Source organism: Haemaphysalis longicornis, unplaced genomic scaffold (genome assembly GCF_048455015.1).
Source record: "Haemaphysalis longicornis isolate Haplotype H1 unplaced genomic scaffold, Haemaphysalis longicornis Haplotype H1 scaffold_4, whole genome shotgun sequence".
Classification (NCBI taxonomy): domain Eukaryota; kingdom Metazoa; phylum Arthropoda; class Arachnida; order Ixodida; family Ixodidae; genus Haemaphysalis; species Haemaphysalis longicornis.
This window is the reverse complement of record NW_027526361.1, coordinates 105,125,823-105,153,673: the sequence shown is the minus strand read 5'-3', so window position 1 is coordinate 105,153,673 and position 27,851 is coordinate 105,125,823. Positions and strand designations below refer to the sequence as shown.

The window sequence follows — 27,851 nt, the reverse complement described above, 5'->3', positions numbered from 1 at the left end:
CTTTCGTTGGTACCTTTTCTGAAGGGGCAGTGAAATGAGGGCAGGACTTCTAGTGGAGGGTGCATAAGTGCATTATGTGCAACATAAATCTCTCTGACAAATCGCGTCAATCAGAATGATCACTCGTGCGCGGTATTTTCTAACTAGGCAGCCAAGGTGACGCGCCCTACCACTCCTATTCAACCAGAGGGCTTGGCATTATCATCATCGTCCTTTCAACGACGCGCGAAAAAAATTGATCGCAGTTTCTCGCGTTGCCCCGGCAACCGCGCTCACTTCCAGCGACAGCGAGGAGCGATTTTTTTGTTTATTCTCCTCTGGCGACGCGCCGCTAACGCGGACCGACGAGCTCGCGAAGAAGCCAGCGGCTGTGATGGGGAAGTGGCGGTGCGTCTGTTACCCTCGCGATCGGCCGAGACGCGAGTTCAACGAGCGGCTCATCGCCGAAGTGGAGGACCGGCCCGCATTGTGGGACACACGCAGCCCCAAGTACCGGAATATATTCGTCAAACACAGCGATTGGAAGAGCGTCGCCGACGCGCTGATGACCACAGGTGAGGCACACGCCCTGGTAGGTTGTGCGAGTATCCAATGCGCTCTGTGTCCGTTTCTGCGCAGAAATCGCGTGAGCGTGTGCAACAAGCTTGCTCTGCGAATCCGTCTTCCTGCGCGGCGATTTGGGCGTCCGAACGGGGAAGATGGCCGCGAAATATGGCGAACGTTTCGCCAAAGCGGCGTTGCTGTCGCACTCGGACGCGGGTAGCCGCGCATATCGAGTGCGCTCTCCGTGCGCGCGCACAACCGTGTGGAGACGTGCTACGTTCCCAAAACGCGTTAGCGTCATCGGCCCTCGGCCTCGTCCGCTAGAGTAATATTGAGAGAAAATAGTAGCGCTAGTTTAGTGTCTGCGTCCTGGTACCGTTATCATCATAGCTGCCATATGCACATTTCACACGCCTAAACAAAAGCTAGATTCGTCTTTAAATTCAAGGGTGTGACGTGTTTCATTCCGAGATATAAATGCTACCGTACCAGCAGTACCGGTCTAAACACTCTAAAGATACGAATTACCTCCGTCGCATTGCTTTCCATCCTAGAAAAACATATGGTCTCTTATTTGTCATTTCCAACTGGTAAGAACTGCACCAGAGCAGCTCTGTATTTTATTCATCTGTAGAATTTCTATAGCGGTAGCAATTTTGGGCTACCGAGGAACTGCTTAAAACTGCTCTGGACAGGCAAGTAAAAGAGAAAAATTGTTGACAGTCTGGGTTGCCATGAACAGCAAAATAAATCCTTCCCTCGAAACTTAAGCAGATTTCTCATTACTAAGAATGCACCTATTTTGCAGAAACAATAGAAAGAGACACCACATAGGCTTTTATGCACTGGGGGTCACTTTGTACTGTTTTGACCTTACAGTATATTACTCTGCTCACCCATTGGCAATACGGGGCGTTCCTACTCGCCGTCTAAAACTCCTTATATGCGTATGGTACATGTCAGTGTGTAGCTAAAAATTTTCTTCACCGACTGTGGCAGTGACAGCATACCCAACCTTTTCCATCTCATCTGGGTATGTTCAGCGTACTCAGCTAGCCGCAACCAGTTCATTACAACACAAGTACACCCAATATCTTCTGCAGACCACGTACAGTATGTCAGAGACGACGCTCTAGTATTACAGCAAGTTACTGGACTCCGCCTAAAAACAGGTCTCTCTGAAGTGGTGTGATGGCGGATCACCACCTTCTTTCTAGATGACCCCCTCAAGCACACCCTGTGTGGCTCCTGAACAGCTCCTTAAATGGGCCATGCAGACAAAATAAGTTTGTTTTATTTGAAAAATTTCGTGTTTTATAGTGCCTCCAGCACTTGTCCAAAAGCAAATGATGCTTTATTCACTGTGAAATTATGCAATTTAAGTTAAAATTTAAATTCTCCTGCCAAATTGTGTGTTTTAAGCCCCAACCACATGGAGCGATTTTGCAAGCGACTTGGGGAGCGACACGCGACTAGCGACGAACTACTTTTCGCCGCGGACCAAGTCGCTCATCGAATCGCTCGGTTCTGGGTCGCCAGAAACAGTCGCTCGCCTCCCGGAAGTGGCCTCAGCGACTAGCCAATAGGAGAGCCCCTACGTAATCAGGCAACCTCCGGTTTTGGAAGAGAACGGGGGGAAGATTTTGCAAATCCACGCAGACGGCGTTTGTGGTGCTGCGGCAAAGAAAGCTTTGCGTGGCAAAGCTTGTGTACACGCTGAAGCAGAAGCAAGAAGGCTCCCGCACACACTGGGTGAGACCTGTGTGGGAAAAACGACGTCAAGAAAGCGAATTCTTCACTGCGTTCATGTTGGAGCCGAGAGACGAGGCGCAGAAGGAAAAGCGTGCGCTATCGCTAACCCAAACCAGTTTTAGAGATGCAATGAAGTGCAAAAAGCAAGGTAGAAAAGCGTAATACTTTTTAGTCATGCTTTTTATGACAAATGAACAAGAAAAAATGTTTGCAAACAACCAGCGTACCAAGCGCGTTACTATGCGCAGTGCGGCAACATTGAAATCGCCATCCTCAGTCGCTCGAGCCGTCGCTGTCATGTGGTTGCCTCGGCGAGCCACTTCGGTTCGGCGACTGCGGATCCTAGTCGCGTCGCTCGTCGCGTCGCTGGAAAAATCGCTCCATGTGGTTAGTGCTTTAACGACATCTGCATCATGAGAACGGGTCTTCACACTAAACTTGGTGGGAAGCGGAGACTTGTTTACCATTAGTCAACCTAGATGGCGCCACCATACTGCAGTGGGCTGTTTTCTACCTTTGCTTTGTTTTTGACCATATTTGTACCTGGCTTCTTTTGTTCAGGGAGAAAATAATCGTTTGGTGAAACATGGTCCTTGCTTGACAAATATGGTCCTGTCGGCCAGTGTCACCTGAGACAGCCCCAAAAAGCGGCAGTGCTGTGCAGCTAAAACGAGCATAGTGTGTGCACTACCAACAGCAGCACGCATCGGTACTTTTATGTTTACGTGTGCTTTGGTAACTTCCACTGTTCATCCCACTTTTCTTACTGCTATAAAAAGAATGTGCCCTAACTCGAAGTGCAAATAGCTCATTCGGCAAGCTTATAAGCTCTGCCTAATTAGCGTTTGCTTATGCCGGCTTAAGCCAATTGCATAGCTGGCGCGTATGACATTATAGGTTCTGTTGCGGGAAATGAGCTAGTGAGTCGCATGGCCATTCCCTTTTTTCCTAATTATGTAGCTTATTTGAGTGAAGTTTATGTTAAAAGTGGGGTCAGTATGATTCTAACAAGGCAATCTTTTGAATTTACCAAACTTGTGTTTTGTCTGCATGGCCCCTCTAAGGATTTCTGGACGAATCACCACCTCGTAGTGTCTTCACCACTTCTACTACCAGCATACACGAGGAACCCCTGTGTATACAGCATAACCAAATCAGACGCACGACCCACATGCCATCAATGTTGAATGCAAGAAAAAAATCTATGGGACACAGATAGAGCAGCAAAAGCACAACAAATGAAATGCATGGTAAATTTTAAAATATTCACAAAGAGAAAAAAAAGGATAAATAACTTCCCAGGGCCTACATCAAAATGTTAGAGTACACATCAGTCATTGATGTTCTGTCTGGATACATCGTGGACACTCCTTAAGTCGTAAAAATACTCTCAGTGCAAAGGTGGCAGGTGAACCTACGAAGCCCTCTGTCCTGAAAAATATCATCACTAATCGTTGGGTGCTGCAGAATTGTTCAGTGTACCCGTGGTGAGTGTTTGTAGTCCATTTTTTAAAGATGGTAGTCTTTCTTGGGCTACTGAAATGCAGAATTTTTTGTCTGTCTGTGTGTCTGTCTGTCTGTCTGTGACTCGATTCAGCCACCCGGCCAAAGTGAAACAGAAGCTTCGCAATAGTCTTATATACCCACAGCCAAGTCTTAACGTCTAAGTCAATGTTCATACTTCTAAGCATTGCTGAACAAGAACAAGACATTACGCAAATATAAGGTGAAAAATCAATACATGAGCGATATTTGCAGTGTTCCTTTATTAAAAAATACACGGATGCGTGATTCTGTGATAGAAAATGAAATAGTACATCAACTGCAAAAACTGCTGCTCTTGCCCGTGCTACCTGGCGGCATTTTGAAAAATCGAACGGCAATAGCAATGAAAGGTTCCACTAGATAGGTTCCACGTTCCGCTTGGAACGCTTGTGGAGTAGGGCAACATGGTTCTATAAACCTAGTAGGGTGCCTCGATTCACATGGGTCTCCGCCGTACGGCAGCACCGGCATTGAGGCACCCTACTTCGAGCAGTGGAACGCGGTAAATTTAAATTGATGTAAGCAAACCCCTAGCGTATTATCTTGGGAGGAACGAGATGGGAGAGGAACAGCATGAGACGTGAGCGGGAAAGAGAAGGGGGGCATTTACTTGGCAGGGGCACCAGTCGCCTACCGTCTTTCGTCGACATTTGCAACGAAAGGAGCAGATACACGGCCATTTTTTTATTCTTCTTCAGGTCATATTTGTTCTATAGCATAAGTTGTAACCTGTTCATCATGTCTGTGACCAAGTCCGAGTCACGATCACAAGGCTTGTCTGTAAAGGGGGCTCTGCGGCGAGCACACCCATGCAGCAGTGAAGGCAGCAAAACAGTTTTTAGCAAAAGAAACTATTACAGCACCTGCTATTGTATGACAGTCTATGATAGTTAGAATGATACTTTAAACCAAAAAATGCAAAAGCTGGAATGCCAACACTGAATTATCACTCTGTAATTGTCAGTCAGTTTGCAGGACCCTTATCCATTAAAAACATCAGCTGACGTCATGCAAATCCTTTCATTCATGTAAACGAAAAAGGATGACTTCTGAGCCATTGAAAGCAGCTGGGTCTCTTCAAAGTTAACGAAATCTCAATGGTGTTATGTTTTCATTTCAAATCTATAAGAGATTCAGCTACTGCAGGTTGAGGATCCAAACGTGTGGTGATGTGCTTTGCAGCAGCGTGTGCATTCTTTTTGGTGTAGCTGTGTCCGCCGTGGGTATCTTGGAATTATGCTTGTGCCAAACAGGCCTGACAAAAGTATGAACTTGGACTTGTTGGTAACTTGTTAATTAAAGGCTCCGAGAATGCATCTGTTAAGTAAAGAAAATGGATGTGAAGGTCTGCTTGCACTAGCTAGCTCTAGAGGTTGTAGGCTTTTTTTCTTCTTCTAAAGTGCATTGAGATAAGAAATGACAAAACTGGGCTTACGCGAGCAAGAATTGATAACAGGCGAATTGGTTTGTGTCAACTGAATCGCACTTCGTTAAAATAAGCGTTGGAAGTTAGCGCTTGCAGCAACCTTTTCCCATTTCTGTGGTTGCTAGTCCACTACTTGCAGTATTCTTTGGAGAAACTCTGTGCCTGTTTGATCTGCTCCCGCTGCCAGGCAGACTGTTCAGCGAACAGACGCGTTCATTCTCCTCTCTCTTCTGTTCCTGACCAGAGACAGCGGTGCAGATGCGGTGGAAGAACCTGCGGGACACGTTCCTGCGGAAGGTGCGGGAGCTGGAGGCAACCAACGGCACGGACGCCATGCCCATGATCCGATGGAGCTACTTTTCCCGACTCATGTTCCTGCGCCATAGCGACTACGACAGTGTGTAAGCGGGGGAGCACGCAGTAACGCTTTGATCAAATGCCTGCAAGAAATTGGGGGTGCCTTGGGAAACAGCGACCTTTACGGTGTGGGAAGTCTATTTATTTATTTATTTATTTATTTGTATAAGTGCCCACAAACAGCATGATGCCTTCAGCATGGTGCACAGAAGAAACAAAGGAAAGGAGAGGAAAGGGAGATCTGTACAATAGGGAAAGAAGAGCATAAAAAATTTAAACAATAACATCAATGGAACAAACATCATAAGGGTGACTCACACACGATTCTACAACACAAAAGAGCACACTCAGGCTTTGAATGCCTTTTTAGCAGCTCGGACAAAAGTGCTGTAACGGTTGAAGATGTTCAATCAGGTGCTTCAAGTGAGTTGTAAAGGAGTTACGTTCTCTGGATGGGGCTTTTATGATTGACAGCAGGACAAAACAGTGGCGAGGAACGGCATCGTGTGGGGACATGAAAATTGACGGAAGTTAGCAAATAGGCTGAGTCAGCAAGCACATATCGAGGAATGTTCTTCTGTCACTCAGTCTGCTTAATCCAATGGGGTCAAGTATTCTGTCGTACATGTAATTTATCTTGAAAAGGTAATAATCATAATAGATTTGAGCAAATGTCATCTGAACTCATTCCAGAGACCGTGACAAGTACTGAGGAACACAGTACCATACAACTGAACTGAGCAGTACTTTAGCCGGGAACGCACAATAACCTGAAAGAGGGGCAAATAGCAGGTAGGATCCGTGAACTTTTTCGGGACACGTGTTAAGAGTCCAAGGGACTACATTGACTCACTACCTGTTCTTTCAATGTGGTGTTTGAAGCTCAGTGGTTCATAAATGTGCACACCCAAGTCCCGTACTGTTGACACTCGAGTAATGGAACCCCCGTGCAGCTTATACAAAAATTGAATTAGCACCTGTCGACGATGGTATGATGCCACATTTGTCTTGGATGTGTTGATGTGGAGCATGTTTGGTGCACGCCGTGCTGAGACAGTGTTTAGGTATCGGCCCTGTCTAGGTATCGGCCGAATGATCTTAATGTCATCAGCAAAGAGGGGCATTTTAGAGTGTTGCATGCGCTCAGCCAAGTCATTGATAAAAATCTGGAACAACAGGGGGCGCAGGTTGCTTCCCTGAGGCACTCCAAAAGTTGACCAAAATTCACCAGAGAAACAACCCTACACACGTACAACGTTTGTACGGAGGGACAAATAACTTTCAAAAAGCATCAAGTACGTCTTGCATAATACATAGTGATCCAGTTTATGCAACAGCAAGGAGTGTGACACAGTGTCGAATGCCTTTGACAAATCAAAGTGCATTACATCAATTTGGTGTCTTGAATGTGTGGCAGGGACCACTTTGCTAAGAAAAGCACACCAATTCGTCACAGGCAAACTCTGAGGAATAAAGCCTTGCTGTTGAGTACACAGTTTCTGGGAGCAGTAAGAGTAATGGTGGTTGTACAGAATAAGCTGCAGAACTTTCGACAAAGAGCAAATCAGTGATACAGGGGGATAATTGACCACGAGAGAGGGGTTGCGAGACCGAAATATGGGTGCAACAATTGAGTGTTCCCATAGGGTTCGAAAGACCCCAGATTTTATACAGAGGTTGAAGGTACGTCTCAGTATGGGTATTGGTCCGCTCAGTATTGGTCCGCAGCCCTTAACAATGAAGCTAAGGATGCCGTCATGGTCACATGATTTTTTTGGTTTTCATTTTTCTAAGGGCTTCACGGATCTCCGTCTCTGTAACTGGCGTTACCGACTGGCAGTCTGCCTGTAAGGTCTTATCTGCATAATCAGTGTTGCCAGTATTACCTCTTTGCAGTCCGGAACTATTATCCACTTTCAGGCCGTTCCGGTCCGCAACCATTCTGGCAGTTGCTGCCACTGCGAATAAAAACACAAACTGTGCAATAGACACTCGGAGGGTATTTGTTTTTTCTCTTGCATTCTGCTTGCAACTCCTTTCCCAATATTTGAGCAGCGTGTGAAACTGCTCGAAGCAGTTTCCTAAGTGCAGGCTATTACTGCAGGTTTTGCAGAAAATTAGTTTCCCTCCTGGCTCTCTCTACAAGCAGTACAATCCTTGCTGCTTCGGGGTGGGAGCTTGTAGACAAAATGGCTTGTCCGAAATAGCGTCTCCTCACACTCCATACGTGCAGACGGGCCCTGCTTTTTGGCTCGAGTTCTCAGATCATCCACCAGCTGTTGGATGAGGTTACGGTGGTACTGCAGGTTTCGCCACTCTTTCTCTTTCTTCACATGATTCTGCAGCTGTGTGCACCTCAAAATAAGACTACTGACAATGGAAACCTGTAGACGCCAGAAAAAAATCTTTTGCAACTCATGCATTGTCCTTCGACAAAATGCTTAGCTCACAGAGAAATGATTTGCCCAGTGCTGTCTCCACCACCATCGCGGTCCTCATCATTCGCTTGTGTCGAATCACTCTTATCACTACTCGATGGAGGCATGTAATTCTCTTCCTCACTGAAGTCATCAACGCTTTCGCTAAGTGCACCACCGTAGAACGCCCGTGAGGAGAAACCAGCCATGCTTCTCAGCGAACAGTGCGCACGTCGAAATGCTCTGGAATCCGAGAGGCCTGTGCTGCACATTGTCCTGCAGCCTAGTGCAAATTGAAGAAAACTTCAACAAAGTGCACTTATCCCGCAAGATATGGTGCATCGGGTTTACAGAGAATGAGCGCACTGCGCAGTGAAAAAAAAAAAAAGAACGCAAAATTTAACCTTGAACACGTACGTACCCATGTCGGGCATATCCTGACAATGGACCGCTACGGCCATTTTGCGTCCCGACAACAATCCGCAAAGGGTTAACAGCTGAAAAACTGGAGCTAAAGTGGCTTGCCAACAGGTTGGCAGTTTCTGTTGAGTCAGTACATGCCTTGCCTGCAGCTGTGTGGATCGCTGAAATGTTAGCTGATCATGAACCATAACTGTGCATAAACCTCCAGAACTGTCTGGGTTCTCGTCTCAAAGACGTTTATACTCTGTTAACTCTTTCGCTACCGCGCCTCTCAAAATCGATCAATTTGATCGATACTTTTGGGAGCGCCTTTTCATAGCGTTCCAGGCGTTTCTCGAACAAGTAAAGCTGTTCGGAGTTAGATCAGAAAATGGCCTTTCAAAATCAGTTTTGTTTTCATTTTTGCAACGGAAACGTGATTTTTGACACGCTTTTGAATCACCTGGTTGTGGAAAAGGGGCGTGGTCATCGCGCCTCAAGGCTACCAACGAAGAATGCGTGCAACTCGTAATTACTCTGCACCAGCGCTTGTTTTTTGCTATCAGGGCGTGAATGGGGAACTAGCAAACGATTTTCAATCGTCAGGTTCACGCTTTGACAGTAATAATCCCAGAAATCGGCTGAAAATGTCAAGCAGTGCCTGGTTGCAAAGCTACTTTATGATTTTAGGCAGTTTTATTGCCTTTGCGCAAGTTGTCCTAAGTACTCTGGTAGTTCTACTTACCCCAGGACCATTCCCAAACAGTTTACAACAGTTTCAGTTTCGTTTCTGCATCGCGAAATTCATATTTAGCGCAACTATGCAGTTACCCAACTTCAAGGCTAACTGCCATGGCGCCTGAAGCGTCCGCGACTGATCCTCGAACAAAGCACGCCGCTCCTCATTTCCCCCCACCCTAACCCGATTTCTGCGATAAGAACTTCAGATGCAAGTCAAAAGGTCACACCCAGTCGCCAGATATCTGTTCCGCCGAGGACAGCGCTTCAAACCGGCCTTACACTGCCGGCTGTTCGCCTTCCAGTTTCGTTTTCATGCGAGGGTATATCCGGGTGTCTAATGTTGCTGCTTAGTTGAACTGTCTATTCGGACGGAGTCTCTGATAAGTTTTTGTACTGTTTCATTTGAAAAATTTTAGGTGGCGCTGCAATAGAGGAGGCTCGTTGTGCTGATCTTTTTTAGCGCGCGACTGCTACTCGGCCAAAGATCGCAGGGGACGATTCTAGCTCATCGTACCTCATTTTTGCGAGCAAGGCTACAATTGCGAGTAAGAAGATGATAATAAAGCTCAGCTTTATGTTTTGAGAGATAACTGACCGTGAACGACAACAAACATCAGCCACGGCGTTCCGTTTTCAACTTCATGCATGTTTTTTTCTGCATCGCGTGCTTGTCCCAAATATTGTGCTCGCTGTAAATGCAAAGTCAGCCATTGACAAGATGTTTTTACGTTATGTGGGGGCAAATTGGTGCCTCTGATAACGTCAAACCGCCAGATTTATTCCAAGGAACCACCCAAAATTGCACAGTTTGAATTAGAGGTTGGGCTTCACCGCATGACACGAGCACCGTGCGTGCTAACATTTTTTTTTATATCTGAAAAACTGTTCCGCGCAAGTCGACATTTTTTTTAGGGTGTGTTTTTGAAATGTTTCCCTGCAAAATGTATATTCTAATTTTTTTCTACTACCGGTGGTTTGATATACACAACTCCTTTTTTATCATTTTTTTCGACAACTTGACAAAACTTTTGATTTTGATATTTTTTTTCACAACTATGATATATGAAAACCTTTAAAAAACTGGTGTTATTGGAAAGGCCGTTAAATAATCTGCATTTTGTGCTCCTGCAATTAGTGCCTAAATAATTTTTTAGCAGAAAAAAAAATGTTTTCTTGGACCCCCCAAAATTGGTCAATTTTCTGCGGTAGCGAAAGAGTTAATGTAGACTTGCCTGCCCCGTTTGAATAGCTGCTTGGCCTGTCTTCTGTGGTCACTGAACATTTTGTACACCGTTGGGCAGCCTGAAACCTTGTGGAGGTGGTGCAGGTATGCCTTATGTGCGAGACATTGTCACAGCTCTTTAGAGAACCAAATGGGGTAGACAGATGGATGGGGAGTGAACTGCGGGATGAGAGTAGTGGAATCGACAATTCAATCAGATCAAGCAGACCTAGAAAAACCACATTGCCAATCTAGTTTTTAATGCCATAATGTCTGTATATGCTAAAAATTTTGAACTAATCCTGTGCTTGGTTCCAGGCCATGCTGGAATCGCGGGGATGAGACCGCTGATCAAATGGCCGCCGCTGCTGCACTTACAAACGCAGTGGACATAACAATAATACCCTACACCGACCTCAAGCCACACATAATGAGACAGCACCTTCACAAAACATGGCAAGCTGACTGGAGTACACAGACAGACAACAAGTTACGCATAATAAAACCACACTTAGGACGATACACTACTGACTCACACAACAGATTAATCGAAGTTGTCCTAGCTAGATTACGGATGGGCTACACACATGGGACACACTCCCATTTGTTCACTGGATTTCCAAGACCCTTGTGTAGCAGGTGTTGGGAGGGCCTATCCGTAATTCACATTCTAATTACACGCAAAGCACTCCACACAACAAGACGCAAACACTTCCCTCAACTATACAGACACCGCATTCCACTACACCCAGCATTGTTTTTAGGGGATGATCCCATGATTCCTCTACAACTCACATTTGAGTTTCTTAGCGAAATCGAGTTTTCGCACCTCACTTCCTATCACGCGTAGTTTTTTAGACCTAATTTCATGGTACGCTCAATCACAACCTGGCCTTTTACACCAGCCATCCTCATTGTCTTTGACTGGTGTTACTTTTGTTTTTTGTTGAGCGATTTTAGAGTTTACGTCTTCATCCTTCATACATAACCACCGTTCTGGCGCTCTTTGCCCTAGTAGGCCTTGCACCATGAACATCCAATCATTATCATCAAATCAATCAGAATGTATGCAACACTTTTAGTGGGCTGCGGGACCCCGTACACTCGAAAGTATCCCCGAATTTCTTAAAGATATCGACTAAGATATCGTTGATAGGGCTCTTTGGGTGCCGGCACGTGCTGGCTTTTTACTGAACTGTAACTGATGACATCTTTGTTCCACCTTGAATCGAGCACATTTTAAGAAACTCGAAGCCACAAAAAACCACAAAAAACATTGTTTTGATATGTTTGCACCAAGAAACTGGCATAAATGTGTGTCTAAGTGGCGTACAAAGGGTCGCTGGGGTCGATAGCAGGTGGCTATCGACCTCTCAGAGCGGGCATGTCGGGCAAAAAGCCGACATTAAGGCACGTGCTACGCGGTCAAGTACATGTCACAGAGCAAAGTCACTAGTGTACAAAGGGGGGGGGGGGGGGGGGGGGGGGGCGCTGAGGGGGACGTGGCCTTTTGTGAAATTTCCTCGTTCGAAGGGGGAGGGGGGGAGGGAGGGAGGGGAGTGGGAGGGCTGTGACAACAAGGGCACCACATATTGTCTTATTAAGACAACTGAAAAATATTGTTCGTTCACAAGTGACAACCCAACAAACTTGCACAAATTGGGCATATGCTCTCAACACAGTCAGCCATTTTGTGATGCCGTTAAAAATAAAAAATGCCATTTTTTTATTTCAATTTTTGTTTCGTTGTGTTTTCTTTTTTTAACTTTTTTGCCTTTTTTTATGTCGAGGTTGCAGCCCCCTCCGAAACAAAATCTTGCATATGCCACCTTGAAAAACAGCGGGAAAAAACTCGTACGCAGAGAAGTAAACAGACACGAGGTGTCTGTTTACCTCTCTACGTCCGAGTTTTTTCGCGCTATTTTTCAAGGTGTCATGTACACCCAACTAGCCCAAAGTCAAGCTTTATTGCATATGCCATTGAGCAAAGCGATAGTTTTGCAGTGCCAGCAAGGTTTGTCAAAAAGGAGGGAAGAATAGGGAGAGAGAAAGTTTCGGGGGAAGGGCATCGCGAACCTCTGAAATTCTCTGGGGAATCCCATTCGAGAACAGCTGCATGAAAACCACTAAGATTGACCGAAATTTCCTTCATTGAGCAGTAAATTCATTAGTGTTATGCAACAGCAGCCAGCGTCATGGGGCAAGCACACAGGGTCGATGCTCTGTTTTGCCTAAATAATTCCATCTGTACAGTGGAATCTCGTTGATACGATTCGGCACAATATGTTTCTCAGCCTAATAGGTTTTTCTTTTCATTCCTGACCGACGTTCCTTACAAATAGTGCATTTTTGTGCGTTTGATAGGATCACATTTTAGCCAAAAATTGTATAACACGATCGCAAACATGGGTCTTGCCCGACATTTCTAGAAATCTTGCGTTTGTTGTTCAGCATACTAGCTCAAACCGCATTCTAACAAGGCCGCGGCAGCACCACTTTTGTGGGAACAACATCGCTGCCAGGCGTGGCCGCTCTGTCCAATAATAATGATACGTCTGGCGATACACTGCTTGATCTAAAGAAACCTATCATAATCAAGAAAGGGGCGCAATGCTCTTGGCAGGCAGCGGCTACCCTTCCCGACTTCCTGACTTCTTGCCATTCTGCAAGTTTCCCGCGCTGTTCTTTGTTCTCCTTCTGCTTTGTTGCTGTGTTCCGTGGGGCTGCTGTGGTTCTGAAGCTTTTTTTTTTTTTGTTTGTTTGTTTGTTTGTTTTCCTCTGGCTGCCTCGTTGCTGGGCGTGGTAGCGCCGCCAGGCTTGTGCCAATGTGAAGGAAATGCAAGCTTGGCACGCGAGCTAGGCTTGCCAGTGTCAACGGTCAACACCATTGCCGGTCAGCAAGCAAAACTTCGAAAGAAGCTGAAGATTTTCGGGCCCGGTATGAAACAAACGTGGGGTGCGTTCCACGAAGTTAGAGTGGCAGGGGTGATTGTCGAAGGGTCAGTGCTACACATCGCGCTCTCCTTGGGCATGGAAGACTTCCAAGCGTTCGGTGGCTAGTTTCACAGATTTTGTCCAATACAAGTTAGTTGCTGGTGAAGTCTCCCTTTCTTCCTCCTTTCTTTCACCTTTTTGGATAGCACGATTTTCGCATACTAATATGTTTTATTTACCGGTTCCTGTGAAAAACGTTTCGAGATTTCGCTGTATACGTATCAGCTAACTGAATGGACTTTATTGGGACTCACTGCACGAGTGTCAATAAATGCTCAGTTTTGCCCCAAGAGACAGAATTCTATCAATGCATATGAAGTCCACAATCATGGTAACTTCTAGTTCCGTGCATTTCAGCAGTGACAGTTAGCTGCTCGGAGAGTTGAGTGATTTCGCGAAAGCATTGGTTACAAGTTAGTCACGAATGCAAGTTAAGTTCCTGGAGGGGTAAATTTTGGTGCCATATTTGGCTAAGGTATCAACACTTGGTTTTATTTTTCCAAGCAGGCACCATAGAGCAGGGATATATTTATGACGCAAAATACTCGTTACCATGAGCAGAAGTGAGCAACCACGTAATTTCACAATGCATGCTACTAAAGCACACCACGGAGCTTCGCAGCTACGATGGTGAGCAATGAGATGATGGCGGCACCTGTTCGATGAGACAGTAGTGGCCATGCCTACTCCATGGCCACGCCATGTTTGTGCAGCCCGGCGGATTTGCGATTGCAGCATTTGCACAGTTTATTCTTTCTCCCGCTATTTGAAGAGGGGACACTGGTCTTAAAACAACGTCTTTCGAAGTAAACTTTGTGAAACTTGTCTTGCTGCTTTTTCCCCATTTTTTCCCACGGATTTCAAATATGTCATTATTTTTTCAGCTGGTCGATTAGATCCCAAGATAATTAGAGATAATTAGCCATTTTTGGTCAAACAATAGACAAAACAGTGTTGGTCATAAAACTGTAATCTTTATTGTTTAACTTTCCCAATACTATGAGCCCCGGAGATGCAATAATTGAAGCAGTTTTTTATGCATCACTTGCAACTAATTTTACAGCTCATTAAACTTTGGTGGCACCAGTGGCAGGGAACCATTTTGAGTGCCCATTTCAAACACCGAAGTTTAATGAGCTGTAAAATTAGTTGCAGGCGATGCATCAAAAAACTGCTTCGATAATTGCGTTCGCCAGGGCTCATAGTATCGGAAAAAATAAAGATTACAGTTTTATGGCAAACACTGTTTTGTCTATTGTTGCTCCAAAACAAGGCTAATTATCTCTATCTTGGGAACTAATTGACCAGCTTAAAAAATAATGGCATATTTGAAATCGATGGGAAAAAAGTAGCAGGATAGGTTTCACAGAGTTTACTTGAAAATTGAAGTTGTTCTAGGACCAGTGTCCTAGGTCCAGTGGCCAAGTGCATGTGACAATATCTAATCGCCCCAGAAAGCAGCATCCTCTCCTCTCTTGTTTTGGACTCTGTGGCATGCACTAAATCCTTGATCAGTGCCAAGTTGCTCATGAATGTTGATTCATCATGGATGTGTTGAATCACAAACGCCAACTGTCACCATTCCATTTTGTGACCTGTGTTCTGAATGCAGCTGTAGTAATGCCACCATTGCAAGCTGGCAAAGATTGCTTGTTAAAGGCCAACTGCACTGGAAATTTTGATTCCTTGAAAACAGTATTTTCGTGTAGTCTGTGGCCTGAAAAATTGAAAGCCAGCTTGCACAACGGCGCAAGCCTGATGTCACAGCAGAACTGCATTCGTCTCTCTACGCTAAATTTGACGAGCGCCATATAAGTCACTCAGAACCATTTGCCCTGTGCGTATATATAGTATATGGCGCTCGTCAGCAGAAGGCGAAATCAAAGTAAAGTATATAAGTGCTTTATATGTACAGTGCCCTCTTCAGTCCTCGAATACTTTGTCATCCCCCGCCACAAAGTCTTTGTCAAGCGCTCCCTCCCCATTGAAGACCTGCACTAGTACATCTTCTTTTTGTTCTTGTAGCCTTTTGTTCTGTCTTGTTCTGTTTTGTCTTGAACCTCCGAGGTAGACAGGGTCAGAAAAGCGTGCGGCTTCCCCAACTTCCTGATCGTGGCAAAGACGTCAAGCTGTTGGCCCTGCCAGTACTGAACGGTGTTTGGGATCTCCCGCATCAACGCCAAGCCTCAGTTCACGGCATCCTCCAGGAACTCCCATCTTGAGCTGCTTTGTAGTTATCGAACAAGTCGTGTCGTTGGCTCGGAAAATTGTAGTGCGCTCGACCAAGTTGTGTCTCGTAACCTTCATGGCGATGTGCAGCGCGTGCATCGGTCCCACACCGCGGCAGTCGGTCTTCCAAATCTTGCTGCTAGTCATCGCGAACGGGGTCGGGTGGAAAGACGTGATCTTACGCGGCTGACCCAGGTATATCTGCAGAAACGACAACTCCTCGCCGTTGTTATCATACAGCAGAAAAATCGGAGCCCTAAATCGGAGCCCTACCTTCTCCCGGATCCATAACTAAATAGTGGCGCTCGTGGAGTAACCACATTTCTATCACATCATCGAACACCATTGTCCTGCTAGCCGAGTTCAGGGCACAGGCCAGCTGGAGGGGATCGTTGGGATCTTTCAACTCTTCCCTCCTCTTGACGTCGTCTTCACTGATGGGCTCGTTGCTTTTGGGGGGATGTGGCTGAGCTTCTCACAGTCGATGTCCGTTTTGTATAAGCGGTAGAGGGGAGTCTCCACCAAGTACTTGAGCCAAGCGTAGACCTTGCTGTTTGTAGACGGGCCTGGCCAGCATGCACCGTTTTGGGTGAACCTCGATGGCCACGTCGTCGGGCACGCTGCGAGGGAGTCTCTGTATGGTCTGCTGCGTGTCAAGTTGATGGGCACATTGATTACTTGGCCGCACATGCTGTATTGCCCCGATCAGTGGGTCAGACAGCGGATGTTCATGAACGGGATGTAGGGAGAGACCTCTCCAACCTCGTTTAGGCACAGTAGAGAATCCGGCTTGGGTGGGTACACAAAGCCGTTTGTGGTACTGATCTGGGGCAAATTGCCTTTCAGTAGCGATTCCAGGCACGTATGGCGCACCGTCATCTCTTCATGATCCTCAACAGATGAAAAGGCTTCACATAAAACTTGCAAGGCCATCTCCTTTTGCTCAGCGTTGCGCACGGAGCTCGTGGTAGACAGGTTCGCGTTGAACCAAAGCCGGTTGCAGACGACGCACGGCAGCTGTGACCGAACTCCATGTCCAGGAATTCTCGTTGAAAGCGGCCGTTCGTGCCTTCCAGGGATCGACGGACCTGACGCTGAAAGTTGTCTATGACTCAGTAGCCGGGGTCATTTTGTCGGCGGCGCTGTTTGCTCAAACGTTCGCTGGCACGCACCCATTCGGGGTCCTTGGCTCGTCGCCGCCGATCGCATTCTCGCGTGGCACCACGGAGCACTTCCTGATAAGCCGCCTCTTCTTCGGGCGTCCGGACCTTCTTTGGTCACCCCATCCCCCATGTGCGTGGCGGAGAATCGTAGAGAATTGTGTTGCTGCCTCCGAGCACTCGGAGCATGTATTATTCTGTTCGTCGTCTTCTTCTACGTCGGGTTAACATTGTGCAGTGTGCCGGTGCCGGCTTCTTCGTTCTCATAGCATTTTATGCTTGCTCCTCCCGAGACACACGCTCACGTGCGCTCAGCATTTCCTTGGATGGCGCAACCAAGAGTTCAAACAGCTGTGCTCTTAAAACTCTGCAAGATGCAAAATACCAGCAAAAAATATGGCAACTTGGAAGCCGAAATTGAAGAGAGCACAGCCATTACAGCCAGGCTGAAGTGGTGCTGCAAGGGACCAGCGAGCTTCCGGCCAGTCGGAGCAAGTCTGCACGCAACGGCTTTGCTCGCACAGGAGGCCTAGAAGAAGCACTCCTGGCAGAGCTCGACCGGTTCCCCTGGCCGGAATGCCACTTCTACTTCACGGCTGTTTGCGTGATTTGCTGGCAGGTGCAGCATCATCTGCTTTGGAGCAACATTAAACGTTTGTAACGATTCATGAGGCACTTCACGAGGCCACCAGTCGTGTCCCAGTTGGTTTGGTAATATATGTACTCTACGATTAGAACAAATTTGGCAGCGGTTAAATTTGAGCGCAGTTGGGCCAGAGAGCATGTCTCGAGTTATTTCAGTTGTGCCTCAGTTACGATTTGGCATTGAGCTCTCTTTGACTAGCTGTGTCGTAAAGCTGTTATGTTGTCAGTCGGAGTCGCTGTCTTCGCTGCTACCGGCAAAAGCTGGGCATCAAAGACCAGCCACCTCTGTTACTGTTCATAGATGGAGCATTCACTCTTGCGATGGACGCAACCCAGCGAGTGACACTTGCTATTGTGTAATTGTAGGTGTTTCCTGGAGTACTTGAATCAGCAACAAGAGATGTTATCAGCATGTGTATACCCATTTTGCCCGGCATCCTAGCCAGCCATCTATGTAGCACCAACCACGACAGGGCCTAGCCTTTTAGAACAAATAAAGCAGCAAGTGTATTGACTCAGTGGTAATTATTTCAACAATGGACATCATGCAGGCGAGCCGGTTGATAATAAGGATTGGTGTCCTTACCCGGGTTACTTACGGGAATCGAGGGGTTCAACTCGCTTGGACAAGGCAGGATCCAGGACTCCAGTTCAGGCTTGTATTGCCTTGCTCGCGGATAATGAGGTTATACTGGTCTCTTCCCCTCATTTGAAGGAGGAAGGCCATGAGATAAGTCCTTGCGCATCACTTCCCAAATGGCAACCCTTCTATCACAAACTATGTGGGCTCACTAACTCAAAAATTCCCCCTCGGCCGAGAGTGGGAGGTGGGTTCCCTGACCACAAGTGATGCCAGGTACGTGTGAAGCCAAATTGAGGCTAGGAGGTATATAGTCATGTTCCCCACACTGTAAGACAAAGGCTAGGTCATTCCTTACTGGTGGAATTGAACTGAACTGGTGGAATTGAACTGAATTCAGTTGATGGAATTGAACTGAATATTCAGAGTTTCAGTGTGGGAAGCTCTCGCTCTTATCGCCAATCACTTTGCCTGTACTCTTTACTTTGCGATCGTCCTGTTTGTCTCTGCTACACTTGTTTGTCGTAATGTACTTATTTTCTCAGCTGAGCCCTCAACCTCCACTCTTTTTTTGTTTTTGTTCTTGTAACCGTGGCTAGAAGAGGCGCTGTGATTTGAAACGAAACTGATTGTAATGACACCTGAAAAAAAATCCCGGGCCATCTCCACTAACGTGAAACCTGGGGAGGGGCGAAGCATGCAGTGTATGACTGTATTCTTGGCATCTTGGCGTTTTTGCCCACAGAGGTGAAACCGTTGGCGAGTAGAGGTATATAGCTTTGCTGTAAAAGTCTCTCAAGCACAAAGCTCTCTAGCGCGAGGCGTAAATGAGTGTCCTGGTGTTTTTTTAGCACGTGTTACATTCTAGCGTGAGGCATAAACGGGTGTCCCAATGTTTTAGTACCGTGACTACACGAGGCGCGATTACGACAACGACGACAGGAGATGCCAACAGCCCCAGCCCGTAAGGGGCTTCGCCCCTAAAATGTCTGGGTGCCACAAGAACCATCCCAGTCTGTGAACACTCGCTGCTTAAGGTTGTACAGTTGTACAGGGAGCTTCCAAAGTTGACTGGGCTTTAAAGGCCAACTGCACTGAAAATTTCGGCCTCTCGAAAACTCCATTTCTGTATAGTCTGCCTAAAAAAAGTACAGGATTGAAAATAGAACAGCTGAAATACGCGCATGCAGGCTGCAAGTGGCCAGCGAAAATCGGCGATTTCAAAATCAAAATTGAGAAGAGTGCGGCCATTACGATCAGGCTGAAGTGGCGTTTCAGCCGGCTACCAAGAGGCTGGACGGCCAGCAGCTTGGGAGCAAGCCTGCGCGCAAGCTGTACGCACGCATGGAGCAGCAAATGGGGGAAGCGCTCACTGCAGGGGTTGTTCGACCGGTTCTCCAGCTGCGTGGCTGGCCAGAGGACGGAGCACCCAGCTAGCCGGAACGTCACGCCGGCAGGTGCAGCGTTGTGGGATACAAAGCTATTTCAGGCGCTTCTGATTGATCAACAGGGCGTTTCACGGGGCTACCACTCATGTCCCAGTTGGCTTGGTGGCACGTACTGCATTTCCAAAATAAATTTGGCCGCGATGAAATTTCAGAGCAGTTGGCCTTTAATGATAGAGAAAAAAAAGACAGCTGGGAGCAGCTAAACATCTGACGTGTCATTCAAACTCTGATCCATAGAGCAATAGTCTGCGTACACAGCTAACGTGAGGTTTTCTCTTGTGTAGTGTTGGGCAAGGAGAAATGAAAGAGTTTCAGTGTGTCGTTGGAGTTCCCTGAAAGGCCATGTTTGGAGGGTATGCTAAAATTTTCAGATAGCATATGGTCTCCATGCAAACAATTCAAGGACAGTGCATGCTGTGACAAAGAGACAGAGGGGGAGAGAGAGAGAGAGAGAGAGAGAGAGAGAGAGAGAGAGAGAGAGAGAGAGAGAGAGAGAGAGAGAGAGAGAGAGAGAGAGAGAGAGAGAGAGAGAGAGAGAGAGAGAGAGAGAGAGAGAGAGAGAGAGAGAGGGGGGGGGGGGGGGGGGGGTTAGGTTGTTGGCACTGGCCTTGGCTTCTTCTTCTGAGCTGGCTTGGGAGGCATGGGAAGTGTGCAGTTTAAGGTGGATCCAAGCCACTGCATCGGTCCAGCAACACTGATTAGAATTTAAGTGAAAAAACAAGACACATGAAGCTCTGCTGCTCTCAAAGCACAATTTGTAATAACAGAAGCAATTCGATAGACCTTTTTCAGAATTGTGTAAAGTCTATACTCGGTTACAACTCAAGAACGGCACCACCTCATGTAGTGTGTCACTCCGCCAAAGCGCCGGACCCGTGACGTCAGTGCGCGCGCGTTTTGAAAGGGGTTTGCTATGAATGCGTGATATCGTCTGCCTTGTCTCACGCAGTTTGTTTGTCGTCACTGGAGTCGTTTATAAGCATGTTAAGTCCAAAAAATCATGGGAACGGCTCACACCATGTTCAAAATATTCCCATTAACGCCCTAGTTGCGCCACGAAGAGAAACATCCAGCTACGGTGATAAGGCACAGCGGCAACTTGCGGTGCCGTTCTTAAGTTGTCACCGAGTATAGATGAAAGCATGAGTGAGCTTGTAGTGTTGCCATTGTTTGTAATGTTGTTTCATGGCCACTATTTTTATTTATCAGCAAAACCTAGCATACCATCCCTTTTCTTTTTTTACGTTTCTCTCAATAATTTTGTGGGTAGTAATTGAAGTGTGAAAGTTGTCTCATTGACTCTAAAAGTTATTCAAAAGTGGATGTCCTTCGTTGTTTTCATGTTAGCCGCACACTGCAATGCCAGACCATACGCAAATTATAGCGAAGAAAAGTCTGTGCTTTGGTATAGCATGAAAGTGTCCACTTATTTTTAAGAAATCAGCCAACCTTTTAAAGCTGCAGCCAAGGTTTTTATGCGTCAGTAATCAACGGAAAGTGGCTGGTTATTTTGTATTTTCGAGTAAAAGAATCCAGTATCTCATGCCCAAACAACCTTGCCCGAAAATTCCAAACACCCTATATAACGGGCTGCTTTTCTCTTTAGATGTTTTGAACCCCTTATTTCTTACGGGGAAATAAAAGAAAACACAAAATTTAGGAACATCTTTTTATTCCATCATACTTGACGCTTTACTTGTGCAACTGCACCTGAGAACCTAGGTGTACTGAATCAATTCGTCGCCCTCAATTACAGTGTCATTTGTAGCCCTAGTGTAGTTCAATCGTATCCAACCTCAAATTCCTGTCTTCAGTACTTTTACCCACAAATAGTATGTGAAGAATGGTGCACTAATAATAAAGGGTAAGATGAACGCTGCCCTTGTCCAAACTGACTCAAGTCACTTCTGTATCTCCGAAGATGTTAGCTATTACCATTTGTTAAACGTGCATTTTTCTTGTTTTCCTCTCGCAGCAAGTGTGAGCAGCCTGGCAGAAGACGTGGCACCCGGCGGGCTACCAAGCAATGCCGGACAGAGGAGTCCAAGCCTGCCTGCAAGCCCGATGTGGAGGAGGGAGCGGAGGACGACAACGAACCGGAGGTGATCATCGAGGAAGATGGCATGGAGGATGTGGAGGAGGTGTCGATCGAGTGCGAAGAGGAGGAGCCTGCATCCCCGCTCTCCGAGATCTTGCCCGTCAACTGCGAATTGCGGCCTCTGAGTCCCTCACCCAACAGCGAGCTGTCCGGTCAACCTGACGCTCCCACAGCCTCAACTTCAACCAACACGAGATCGCTAGTCCTCTCGGACGTCAAATCCTTGGCAAGCAGTGCGCCTGCCACCATGCCGGCCGTAGTTGAGTGCATGGGTCAAAAACTGTTGGCCGCTGCGCGTGGAGGCATGGGAGGCCGTGCGGCGGTCCCAGACAGCAGTGGTGGTGGTGTCGCGTCGTCAGAGAAGGCTGTGGTTCAGCTCGACGACTGGGACCACTTCCTGACGTCCCTGAAGAGGCACCTGCGGTCCACCCCAGACCACCTGGTGGGCAACGCACAGATGCACCTGCTCCAGGTGGCTGTCAGCTACGGGGCGGGAAAAATTCCCGCAACCCTCTTGCCACTGGGGGAGTTGTAGGCTGCACTAGTGTCTTTGTGAGAGCCTAATTGTCCTGTGCTTGTCAGTTTTCAAGAGAGCTGTGGTGTGAGTGATGCTCTGTGTGGACATTTTCTGACCTTGTTCAGCAGGTGAACAGTGGCTCAGTTGTTGGGCTGGTTGAGCCCACAGATGCAGGTTTGATCCATCCCGACCATCTAAACCAGCATTTTCTTTCTCTTCTTCTTTTTCTTCTTTTTTTTTTTTTTTTTTTTTTGTGTGTGTGTGTGTCTGTTATGCAAAATGAGATTTAATCACCAATGTGTCGAGGCTCCAGCACACGTTAAATATCCCCAGGCGGCAGGGGCGTAGCCAGGGGGGGGCACACCGGGCCTGTGCCCCCCCCCCCCCCTCGAAATATTCGTGCCAGGCTGGGGTGTGGTTTAAGTAGCCTGAAAAGCCGCCTGAAGTCGCCTGCAGGCGCGGAACCCGCAGTTTTAAGGACGTTCTTGTTCAAATAAAGCTGAAAACAAGGGCTGCGTCAACGTCTGATCACTGTGCCCGCTGCAGATGCTGTGCATGTCAACATATACAGCCCAGCTGCATTTCGCGCCGGTTACACCGAGCAGCGCCGAGAACCTGCCGCGAGCCGATCGAGGCAAGTCCCGCTGTTTCGCTGGCGGAACAGCACGGCCGGGAAATGGCGGAACAGCAGGAAAAAGCATGATATAGGCATACATGTGGTCTGGAATTTAGCGTGTCATTCCTTGTCTTTACACTGGTACAAAGTATAATCACATGACAGAGCATGTCACTGTATTTTGTTCAGTCAACTATCAATCCTTGATATGTTCATTTTTCTACCGACACCACATTTCATTGACTATTGCAGTTCCATAATTTCTGCTCTATGAAAAGCATTGCTCCTCCCATCTTATATTTCCTCCACATCAACAAAACTGATTGATTGATTGTAGGGTTTAACGCGCCGACGCAACGCAGGCAATGGGGCGCGCCGTAGTGGAGGGCTCCAGATTAATTTTGACCACCTGGGGATGTTTAACGTGCGCCGAAATCTCGTACACACGGGCGTTTTTGCATTTCGCCTCCATCAGGAAAGCGGCCGCCGCGTCTGGGAATCGAACACATCAACAAAACTGTACAATTCTGTTTATTGCGGAGCTTTGTCTTTTTGGCCTTGACATTGTTGTTTCCTTGACCTCCCTCTTGGTTAGAATCAGCATTCTGTATTTGCTTAACCGGAATTTTACTGAAGCTATGTCTGTTCGATTTAACGGATAGAAATAGAATGAAATTTAAGAAACGTGCAACAAGCTCAACATTCAACAGCAGTGTTCCGCTAAGCGAAAGTTGACTATTCACGTTACTGGCACGAAAATAAAGAAAAAGACGATTACTTAAGGACGAAGACGCACGTTTGCTAGCTTCACCGCCATAATATACAAATTTGCCACACGTACATTCCACTGCGATTCGAAGGTTATCGCGGGAAAGCTACTCTTTCAAATGAAGCAGACAGAACACCAGCTTTAGCAAATCTTCCATGCCAGTTTCATTATCGTCGGCGTAGATAAAAGGCAACCAAGTCTGTGCTTAATAACAATGAATGTAAAGCTTGAAACCCAAAGGGTGGCAAGTCAGTCGTGCGGGCCATTGTTGTAGCATGGAACAGCCAACAAGGGAGAGAAGGGTGCGAAATCTTGATTTTCGTGGTTCCAAAGCAAAACCGTAGGACGGTGGCACGCGTGTGCCGCTCGATGCTGGCGCGATGACCTTCAAATTGTGCTTGACTGTACTTCATATCTGATAAGAAAACTTATTAGTTAGTCTCTTTCCTAAAGAAAAATCTAAAACACGTGAATCTTGATAGTGAACACGCAGTGTTGACCTCCACTTCCACCTGATGAACTTCGGGGACCGCGTGCCACTCACAAGTATACTCATGATCACGCTCACGAGCGCGTGCCCGCATAACCGCCTGCTCTACGGACGAACTAATCACCCGTGGCCTATCCATAGACTGGCGAACGGCAATTTAGGTCGTTGTCATTATCATCATCATCATCTAAGCTCTTTAAGGTGGGCTTTACTGTTAGCGTTCAGCCTACACAAATCGCATGTTAAAGTCGGTTATTTCAAGCTTCATTTGAAAAACAACGCGCAAGAAGCCTTGCCTACATATTTCGCCGTCCCAACTTTTGGTCGACTGCGCCCCCCTCCCCCCCCTTCCGAAAAAAATTCCTGGCTACGCGCCTGCCAGGCGGTCTAAATTAATCCGGAGCCCCCTTTTTTATGGTATGCAAAATTATCAGAATTTGAATTTTCATTCAACAGAAGACGAATTCAGTGTCAGCCTGACGGAAGTTGGGACGTGTGTCCGCATTCTGATGCAGTGAAGTTCATTTGCATACAGTGTGTCTGTCTAATTTATCCAAAGAAAGCAAGTCGTACATAGACGTTTTCTGCATAAAACAGAAACTGAAAGGAATAAGACACTCTTGAGACACTTTGTACTCCCTTCTTCACTTTTTTCTTGTTCATCTTGCACTGAACTCATTTCCATTAAGCCACTCTTTTTTGGTTCTGAGCAGCAACCTCTCTTTATTTTTCACCTCTCTTGAGAAGGGGTGCTTACGTTTGACCCATATTGGTTTTAAAGGTACCCTGCAGCACTTACCATCCACTACTCGGAATGTATTCTGGGGTAAAGTCTATTGTCCCAGCAATCTCCTCCCACAAGAATTATGAAAATCCGTTCACTATCACCGAAACTACGCGCGATGAGAAATCGTGCCTAATTGTTCCCTCTCAACTCGACCATGGACAACGCGGCGAAAGCTGCACGCTCTCTCCCAGAGAGGGGGGCGGCTCGTGGTGTTCTCTTTGGCGGTCTTCGATATATGATACCGGGGAGTTTTCCCCTTTTCTCCGAAATGTGGAGGGGTCTATTTCCGGTTTGGTGCCACAAAAAAGCAGGCACGGCTGCCTGCTCACAAGCGTGTGCTCAGGCTGGTAGGGCGTTTTTGAAGCCATAAACATTTGTTGTCGAGTGGTCTTGTTGAAAGGGTAGTATTCACTCAAACTCCACGTGCACCCAAAACACAAAAGAAATGCCAAAACTGTGTGTACAGGTTCAGGCATAGAAGTTTGTACACAGCACCGACGATGCCGGATTGTCACAGGAAATGCAAGAAATAAGCTGTGAAGTTGACCAGCGACAGCCAATAGGACAGCCATGGCCACGACGACGTCGTTTAGGCCATGCCAGGGGTGCAAATGAGAAAAACTGAAGAATTAGTTTCCCCGTGTCTTTCACGGTGATTTCCGCTCTCAACGCTTCACGTGCACGTATAATATTTGGCTCAGGTATTCCTGGCAGTGTAACCTAAATGTTGCGCAGGTTAATTTGCACTGCTCAGAGTGTTGCAGGGTACCTTTAAATTAATAGGTCGATGCTTTTCTTAGACCTTCTTTACGCAAAGCTAGGACAGGGTACCAAGAATTGAGAGAATAGTTTACTCACTTCCTCATAACATTCAAACTTGTATATATGGTCACTCTTGAGATTGACATGGAGCTTTTTGGTAACTGCGCCTGGAGTGTCTCTGACAAATGCGCACTTGTGAATATGCTTCAGACTGTCGCACGCTCTGTAGTACAGTGTAACATCATCAACGAGTGTACACTATTTCACTGTTTATGTTCCCCCCCTTTTTTTCAGCCCTTTGGATAATTGCACAGAAACGGCTGCATTAAATAATTTCTGTAGCACAACCATAAACTACAGCAACAAAAAAAAAAAGGTTTTAAAAAACCATTGGTCTTGGGTTATTCTGCGATGGGCAGTAATCGTAATAAAGTTTTCTTGGCACATTTCTGCCCATAAGTACTGTGCTTGTTTTTTATCATTAACAGATTTGTGCAACCAGGTGTGAAGCAACTGTGTTTCCCGCAGTTGTCTGCTAACTTGTGCAAATCGCTTGAAATTACAAAAATGAAATCAGGCTTGGCTGTGCTCTGGCAACCATGATCTTGGTACACTTGGTCCTCTCTCAGTGACATTTGTTTGAATGAACAAGAAAAAGACGTTGCAGTGCTCCTTACTGCTTGTTAAGTTTTTGTGAAAGATTTATGCGAATAAAAAAGCAAGTTGAAACAAGTGCTGTTACCTGTAAGGACCACTGCGGAGACTTGTAAACATTTTGTACTGTGAAATTCCAGAAGATAGCCCACCAATTACAGGAACGAGCTTTGAATAAATTGGGGCATAGACTGCATTTCTTCATGCAATCGAAAAGTGTTCAAGGCTGCAGTTCTGAATTGAGAGAAATGCTTTTAAATACTACCACCGAAGGTTACTTTTTGGTGTTGGGACTCGGAGAATTTCGTGTAGCGTATCGGGGCAAAGTACTTTCTCCACCCAACTTGTATGCATTTTTCTGGGGAAGACGTGTTTTAAACGGCTGTCTCTCTTTCGTGATCATTCTGAAGAAGTCAAAGCTCCTTCCTTGAAGGGGCCATGCAGACATTCGAAGGATTGCCTCGTTAGAATCATACTTACACTTGAACGTAAACCGCTCAAATAGTAAGTTACATAATTAGGAAAAAAAGAGAATGGTCATGCGACCCACTAGCTCATTTCCCGCAACAGAACCTATGATGTCATATACCCAGCTATACGATTGGCAGAGGCTGGACAAAGCAAATGCAACTTATGCAATGCCTACAGTGCAGTGATGCAATGCCAGGCCAATGCCTACATATGACACGTGCTCATGCTTACGTTGTTTTTTGTTTTTTTAAGCTACAGCAAATCAACAATATCAAAAACTGAAATTAAGAAAAGCGCAGCCATTACAGCCAGGAAGAATTGGTTCTCCAGTACCTGGCTGGCCGGGGAACCAGGACAGCAGGAATGTCACTTGCGTTACACGGCTGTTTCGGTAATCAGCAGACAGGTGTGGAATCGTCTGCTAGGAAGCTATTTTAAATGCTTCTAATTGATTACCGATAGATTTCACGGGGCTACCAGTCATGTCCCAGTTAGTATGACGACCTACTATATGTAAATTTCATACCAAAAAAATAAATTTGGCCAAGATGAAATTTTAGTGCAGTCGGACTTTAATTCTTGATGGCAGTACCTTACGTGGGGACGGCATAAGAGCATACAATGTCTTGTAACTCGGTGGTCTATGGCGGTTTTCTTTTTGTTGGTGGGCTTGATGAAAATGAATGAGTGGAGATATGCAGTGTGTGGTGTTTTCTGTTAAGCACACAAGTGCACCTAACCTAACACGATTTGCTTTATTAATCTTCCCTGTGTGCATGCTCTTCGTTTGCCAAGCCTAATGATTAAGCTTTGTAGCGTTAATAAGTGTTGGCAGGATCAAAACAGCTGAAAAAATGATTATTACCATACAGGTTAGTTTTTTTTAGCCTACTAACAACTGGTTGTTGCGACCAGGAACGCTGCTCCGTGCAAGACGAGACAGAGAGAGAAGGCATTACTGAGAAATGATTTGAGTGTGGTTCAGAGGAGCCATAAATTCCAAAAATGGGTTGTTGATGTATGCCCTGTTACAAATTTAAATTAAGTTTTTACCCCCCTTACTCAATGCTCTCCTTGATACTCTAAGGAACCCTAAAGAAATAAACAAATGGGCTTATGTGGCTGGTCGAGAGAAGGTTGCGAAGATACCGTCTGCAGGGTTACAATCGAACACCTGCAAGTCAAAATCCAGCCTACGCACTACGACAGAACAGCTTGCACCATCA

General features: G+C 46.4%; 1 protein-coding gene across 1 annotated transcript; it reads left to right on the top strand.

The window, feature by feature from the left end:
• Nucleotides 1-265: 265 nt before the first annotated feature.
• LOC144179234 (uncharacterized) lies at nucleotides 266-27,152 on the top strand. Its single transcript, XM_077707521.1, has 3 exons — nucleotides 266-554; nucleotides 5,511-5,667; nucleotides 21,437-27,152. Exons 1-3 carry the CDS (start codon nucleotides 374-376, stop codon nucleotides 22,092-22,094), a joined length of 996 nt encoding a protein of 331 aa, XP_077563647.1. The 5' UTR covers nucleotides 266-373; the 3' UTR covers nucleotides 22,095-27,152.
• The last annotated feature ends 699 nt before the right edge of the window (nucleotides 27,153-27,851 follow it).